Source organism: Microtus ochrogaster, chromosome 15 (assembly GCF_000317375.1).
Source record: "Microtus ochrogaster isolate Prairie Vole_2 chromosome 15, MicOch1.0, whole genome shotgun sequence".
NCBI classification, from domain to species: Eukaryota; Metazoa; Chordata; class Mammalia; order Rodentia; family Cricetidae; genus Microtus; species Microtus ochrogaster.
This window is the reverse complement of record NC_022017.1, coordinates 6,101,527-6,109,062: the sequence shown is the minus strand read 5'-3', so window position 1 is coordinate 6,109,062 and position 7,536 is coordinate 6,101,527. Positions and strand designations below refer to the sequence as shown.

The 7,536-nt window shown below is 45.1% G+C and overlaps 1 protein-coding gene across 2 annotated transcripts in view; it reads right to left on the bottom strand.

Annotated features, from left to right (window-relative positions):
* Ddx23 (DEAD-box helicase 23) overlaps nucleotides 1-7,536 on the bottom strand; it is a 21,057-nt gene that overhangs the window by 11,834 nt on the left and 1,687 nt on the right. For both annotated transcript variants that reach the window (XM_005353955.3, XM_013348717.2), the window contains exons 2-3: nucleotides 2,616-2,821; nucleotides 638-748 (exon numbers count right to left, since the gene is read on the bottom strand). In XM_005353955.3, the coding sequence (XP_005354012.1) occupies nucleotides 638-748; nucleotides 2,616-2,821 (317 nt within the window). The remainder of the gene's footprint in view (nucleotides 1-637; nucleotides 749-2,615; nucleotides 2,822-7,536) is intronic.

The following is a 7,536-nucleotide window of genomic DNA, read 5'->3' as shown; positions in this document are numbered from 1 at the left end:
AAAAAAAAAAAAAAAAAGTAAACGTGAAGATTTGAACTCCTTGATTTACTTCATTTTGTAGGGTTTTCGGGGTCAGGAGAGTAGTTAATCATTTCCACAGGTCACAGACCACTTAAAGGAAGAGCCATTTTACTTTCCAAAAAAGATATATGCTGAGCCGAGCACAATGGCTCACACCTGCAATCTCAACACAGGCAGAGGCAGGAGGAGCAAGAGTTCAAGGTTATCCATCACTAGATAGTAAGTTCAAGGTAAGCCTGGTTCCTAGTAGGTAGGAACTTACAGGCCACCCAGGGCCATGTAAGAAGACACTAATTAAATATATAAACATCAGGCTGGAGAGATGGCTCAGCGGTTAAGAACACTGGCTGCTCTTCCAGAGGTCCTGAGTTCAATTCCCAGCACCCACATGGCAGCTCACAACTGTCTGTAACTCCAGTTCCAGGGCATCTGACTCTCACATTAATGAACTTAAAATAATAATTAAATATATAAACAAATAAATAGAAAATAACACACACTTTCTTAGGAAGTACACTCTGTGGAAACTACCAATAGAATCTACTTTTCCCATGAAGCTGAGCCAGAGCAGCAAAGGTGACGCACAGCATAGCCTAAAGCCCACACTGGCTGTTACCTGGATCTTTTGCGGTCCTTGTCCCTCCTGTGTCCATCCTTGTCTCTGTCCCGCTCCTTCTTACTCCGATCCCGGTCTTTATCTCGCTCTCGTTCCTTGTGTCGTCGTTCTCTGGAAGACAAGACATTTAAGAAATCACTTGCTACTTCTAGGATTTCTTCCTTCATTGAGGTCCTGAGAAGGTTCCCACGCTTTCTCCTCAAAGTAGTGTTTAATAAACTGGAAAATGTATTTTTCAGGGAAATTCTAGTAAGATCTGTGTGTGTGGTGTGTATGGAGGTGTAGATACATGTACCCTTGTATACACGTGTGCAGGCTGGAGCTGACATCAAATGTCTTCTACCACACTCCATTTTATCTGTGTCACCTGTGTGTTTATGTGTGCATGGCGTATGTGTGCATGGCGTATGTGTGCATGGCGTATGTGTGCATGGTGTATGTGTGCACAGTGAATGCATAGAGGTGTGCAGGTGCAAACGCCCAGGCACGTGCATGCAGGACATTAGATGTCTTCCTCCTCAGCTTTCAGTCTTATACAAGGTCCCTCTGATGACTATACTTGGTTGTCAACCTGACTACATCTGGAACTAAAACTCAAAAATGAAGGGTGCACCTATGAGGGAGTTTTGCTTAATTTGAAGTAGGAAGATCTACTTCTAATCCAAATCTTTGAGGTAGGAAGATCTAATCTGGGCCATGCCTTCTGCTGGAAGTCTATATAAGGACAAGGAAGAAGGACGGTTTTGCTCTTTGTCTGCTTCCCTTGCCTTGCTAACAAGTCCATTCCTTCACTGGTGTTAGAGCCTACTTCTTCAGGATTCCAGTGTCTACTCAAGACCAGCTGAGACATACACCCTTGTGGACTGAGAACTACTGGATTCTCGGACTTTCCATTCACAGCCTGCCATTGTTGGATTAGCTGAACCACAATCTAGTAACCCCCTTTTTCTATACATAAGGAGGTATACTCTAAGTTCTGTCACTCCAGAGAACCCTGACTACTAGTCTCACTGGACTGGAACCCTGTCATTTTGGCTAGGCTGACTGACCAGTGAGCTGTTGGCATCTGCCTGTCCCAGAGATTACAGGCACCCGTAGCTTCTTATTTCGGTGCTGGGGATTTGAATTCAGGCCCTGACGCTTACACTGAGTCATCTCCACAGTCCTTCTACTTTAAAAAGAAAAAAGTTATTTTATTTATGTGTTTTCCTGCATGGATGTTCATGTGCTACATGTGTGCCTGTTGCCCAAAGAGGCCAGAAGAGGACACCAGATCCCCTTATAAAAGAGTTACAGACAGTTGTGAGCCATCATGTGGGTGTTAGAAATAGAACCTGGGTCCTCTGGAAGAGTAGCCAGTGTCCTTAGCCACTGAGCCATCTCCCTCATCTTTTTTTTTTCTTCCTTTTTTCTTTTCTTAAAAAACCAGGATCCCTCCCTGTACCTGGAGCTTACCGATTGGCTAGGCTGGCCAGCCCCTGCTACAGTAGGCATTACAGGCGCATGCTCCCACACGTGGCCTCTTACATGTGTACTCAGGATCCCAACCCAGGTCCTCATGCTTGCATAGCAAGCACTTTATCCAGACCTTGGCCTGCACCTAACAGCGCACAGTTCCTCATCCTGAAGGATCTCCCAGAGCGCTGTTGTAGGGCTACTTAGTGCAAGCACATCAGGAACTGTGAGAACAGCTGAGCCATCTTCCTTACCACCTGGATCTTTACCTTATAAGCTCATTTTTAACCTTGAGGAACTAGTCACTCTGCTGGGTGTCTGGGGCAGAGGAACACCCTACGTTTTGGTCCATCTGGACTACACAGTGACAGCACACTTCAGAAACCAAGGGAAAAGAGGAAGCTGAGAGAACTTGCAGGCCCACCTGGGACAAGGTGAGCTAGGATAGGAAAAGCGGCTGATTGACGCTGGAGGCATCAACGCTCTCCCTCTTCTTGTGTGAAAACATGCAAAGTCACTTTACCTCTCTGCAGACTTGGAGCGGGACCGAGAGCGAGAACGGCTACCTCCTCGCCGCCTATCCCGTGACCGATGCCGCTTTCTATCTTTAGATGGGGAGGACTTCCGGTCCCGGTCTCTATCTCGCTCTCTATCAGGAGTCCGTGATCGCTTCCTTTCCTCCTTGGGTGATACGTCTCGGTCCTTTTTGTCAACCAGTTCTCCTGCCATCTGTGTGGGAAACGCAAGTACTTACTACGCACAGTTCAGTAATCTCAAAACATTAGTATACCTACTTCAAAGATGAGAAAACTGAGGCATAGGTACATATACTAATTGCTTGAGGTATCACAAATTCTAGATAGCAAAGACCTAGTAGTCTGACTTGAAAAGCCCAGTCTTATGGTGGGAGGGGTGGCACATGCCTTTAATACCAGCACTCAGGAGGCAGAGGCAGGAGGCTCTCTGTGTCTAATCTACAGAGTGAATTCCAGCACAGCCAGGACAACAAAGAGAAACCTTGTCTTGAAAAACAAACAAAAAAAGCCCACTCTTATTCATTACACTATATTGTCTCCTTGTGATTTCTTTTATATATTCACTTATTCACTTGTGGAGACAGGGTCTCACTTTACAGCGCAGGCTGGCCTTTAACCCACGGCAGTCTTCCTGTCTCAGTTTCCCAAGTGTTGGTTGGATTCGAGGTCGCACACCTGGGTGCATATTCACTTCTAAATATATACAACGAGGATACCATGGTTTTGTAACTAAACTACAAAGAATTATTATTAAAAAGATGTGTTAGAAGTCAATTGTGTTAGCTTATACCTGTAATCCCAACACTTTGAAAGCTGATGCAGGAGGAATAACCACAAATTCAAGACCAGCCTGGGCTAAGTAGTGAGTTCTAAGACAGCCTGGGCTACTGTCTGGGGTATGTGTGTGAAGAGGAAGAGTTAGTAAACACCACTTATTTCTATTTCTAGGTGTCTATCAGATATACTAGCCCACCATGATCAGAAATTTTCTTGGGCTAGCAAGATAGCTGGGAACGGGGTCTAGGGTGGGGTTGCCTGCTTCACATCTACAAGCCTGATGACCTGAGTTTGATCCCTGGAACCCACATGGTAGAAAGAGAACCAACCCGTAGCAAATTGTCCTCTGACCTCCACACATACTCTATGGCATGTACATCCCCCTTTTCAATCCTCCCCTGCACCTATCTTTTACACACACACATACACACACGAAATAAAATAAATGTGAAGTGTCAAAGATTTTTAAATAAAGTAAAATAATGATACCTGCTGTCAACCTCTGACCCACGCACACACCTGCACACACTGAAGAGGAAGCAGCAGCAGCAGCAGCAGCAGCTCTGGTTACCAATGAAAAATGTGGTGAAGGGTGCACAGGAACTCTAAGAACATTTTTTCCCAACTTCCTAGGAAACTGGAATTATTTCAGTATAGAACATTAAGTAACAAAAAGTGTCCTAACTAGAAGTCATAGAAGTGTTGCCTGAGACAGATGGATCTCTGTGAGTTCCAGGTCAGCCTTGTCTAGATAGTTCCAGGACTATGTGTAGCTAGGACTGTTACACAGAGAAACCCTGTCTCAAGAAACAAAAACAAAACAAACAAACAAAAAAAGCCAGGCAGTGGTGGGGCACACCTTTAATCCTAGCACTCCAGGAGACAGAGGCGAGTGGATTTCAGTAAGTTCAAGGTCAGCCTGGCCTACAGAGCTGAGTTCCAGGACAGCAAAAGCTGTACAGAGAAACCCTGTCTTTTGTTCGGTTTTTGTTGTTTTCGAGACAGGATTTCTCTATAGCTTTGGAGCCTGTCCTGGAACTAGCTCTTAGACCAGGCTGGCCTTGAACTCACAGAGATCCACCTGCCTCTGCCTCCTGAGTGCTAGGATTAAAGGCGTGCGCATGGCAAAAAAACAAAAAAGAAAGAAAAAAAAAGGAAAAAGAAGTGCTGCCGGCCATTCTCTTCTCAGACCCTCACAGCCTGGTGGCTGTCTGTCTACCCTCCTCCTAGTACCCCCCACCTGGGATACACAACACTGCACAGCACAGCACAGCACACTGAACGGTTCTCGACTAGAAAACTAATTCAGCTAGGAGTTAAAGAGGCATACAAGTCTGAAACTGCCTCGATTCCATCATCATCCCTATGACGTGGGCAAGTTATCTTAGGAGTTTATTTTATTCCCGAATGACTCAGCTGGAGTATCAGTGTCCTAAGCATTTTGTTAGAATCCTCCTTCCCCAGCCAGGAATTGCCATATGCTTAGGAAGGGAAATGTTAAGGATGAGAAACCAAAATGAACAAACAGCACTTTCTAAAGGTGAAGACAACCTATTTTTATCTCATAATTGACTAAAAAACGATGGATATCCAAATCAGTACATCATACATTTCCCAGTATGTCTCTCTCCTACTTACAGCCCTAAGAAACAACCTATATAGAGAGTTCTTTTCTCTATAAAGCATCCTGGCCCTTGTTCATTCTTTTTTTTTTCTTCTGGTTTTTCGAGACAGGGTTTCTCTGTAGATACGAAGCCTGTCCTAGAACTAGCTCTTGTAGACCAGGCTGGCCTCGAATTCACAAAGATCCGCCTGTCTCTGCCTCCCGAGTGCTGGGATTAAAGGCGTGCGCCACCACCGCCCGGCTTGTTCATTCCCTTTTTGGTTGATTTTGTTGTTGTTGCTGTTTTTGTTTTAGGGTAGAGCCTTTCTATGTAGTCCTGGCTTGGAATTCACTATGTAGATGAGGATGGCCTCTAATTCACAGAGAACTACCTGCGTTTAATCCCAAATGCTGGGATTAAAAGTGCACTCCACCATGCCTGTCCTCATTTTTCAGCAAGTATGTACTGAGCACCCACTAGTGTCAGAAGCTGCTCTGGGTCCTGGAGAGGAGACGGTAAACAGTCTCTGAGTTCATACAGTGGAGCACATTATTTCAAATACTCAGAATGAACACAAAAAAGATAACAGAACAAGGTAATATGAGATTGAGATGTGAACAAGAGAATGCTCAGGGAAGAATTCTTAGCATGACATTCACAACAAGATTGATGATAGAAGAAACAGCCATGGAGAGATCAGGAAAAATAACCTACAGACAGCACAAGGCAAGGGGGAACAACAGTTTAACATGCCTGACACTTTCAAGAGACTGCAGCTAAGTGGGTAGTGACCCAAAGGGAAGCTAATTCCAGATGAGGTCAGTGTGAGGTCCACAAGATGGCTCAGGAGGAAAACATGCCTGCTGCCAAGCCTGACCATCTGAGTTTGATCCCTGGGGTCTACAGGACAGGACGAGAACTGATTTCCACATGCTCTGGCCTAGACATGTGGCACTGTGGCACACACTCCTCCTACACCTCACAATAAAATAAATACACAAATGATTTTTCAAAAGATAAGGGCTGGAGAGATGGCTCAGAGGTTAAGAGCACTGCCTGCTCTTCCAAAGGTCCTGAGTTCAACTCCCGGCAACCACATGGTGGCTCACAACCATCTGTAATAAGGTCTGGTGTCCTCTTCTGGCCTGCAGACATACAGGCAGAATATTGTGTACATAATGAATGAATGAATAAATAAATAAATAAATATTAAAAAAAAAAAAAAGATAAGATGGGGCTGGAGAGATGACTCAGTGGTTAAAAGCACTGGTTGCTCTATCAGAGGTCCTGGGTTTGGTCCCCAGAATTCACATGGTGGCTCACAACCACCTGTAACTCCAGGCAAAACCCGTTTTGACCTCCTCAGGTACCAGGAACTCAAGTGGTACACAGATATAGATGAACACAAAGCACCCATACATATATAGAAAAATGAGATCGGTGGGTGGAAGTCAAATCATGAAACGGCTGAAAACCAGGGCAAAGGCACTGGATTTCAATAATTTAAAACCAATGGGAACACTCAGACGGCTTTAAACAGAGTATAATTCCTCAAACGACTTAGCATGCTGCTGCAATACAGTGAATCCACAGATTCAACCAACCGTGAGTGAAAATTATTCCAGAAAATTCTACACTGAACTTGCAGAGGCTTGCTCTAGGGATGTAAACAGAGATGGACATACTTTGGAAGCAGAGCTGACAGGACTTACTGATAAAGAGAAAGAAGGGAAAGAGAAGACACAGGCAGTGCTTGGGGCTGGGGAAATAGCTCAGCCGGTAGAAGTGTTTGCTGTACATGTTTAAATTCCCAGTCTCCACGTTAAAGCTAGGCATGGTTAAACATCCTGTAACCCCAGGACTACCAGAAGGTGGAGGCAGGACGTCATCCCAGGTTCAATGGAAGACCCTGTCTCAAGGGAATGAGGGAATGGAGAAGGACACCCAGTGTCCTTCCCTGCCACCCTTGCCCCAACACATGTACTCACCACACACACACAATTAACACAAATAACTTCTTCTGCAAACTCTGCTTGATGATAAAATAAATATATTACTGTCAAAGTTTGGGGAGGGGTGAGATAGTGAGAAGACATTTCCTAAATATATGTTTGAGCAACCTACTGTTTTTTGTTGCCTTTAGTGAAGCAACCAGAGAAGACTAGGGAAGGAACAGAACAAAAGAGCTATTTTTGCCAGTTTGTGCGATATCAGTGAAGCAACCACAGAGAGATTCTAGAAAGCAGACAGAAGGAGAAACCGGGAACCCAAAAGAGACATGGAAGGACAAAAATACGAGTCACCACTACAGAGACAGCTGCTAGGCCACTGTGTCTTAACGTCATCTAAGCAGGCAGCAGGGTAAAGAAAAAGCAGAAGAGGCCGGGCGATGGTGGCGCACGCCTTTAATCCCAGCACTCGGGAGGCAGAGGCAGGAGGATCTCTGTGAGTTCGAGACCAGCCTGGTCTACAAAGCTAGTTCCAGGACAGGCTCCAAAGCCACAGAGAAACCCTGTCTCGAAAAACC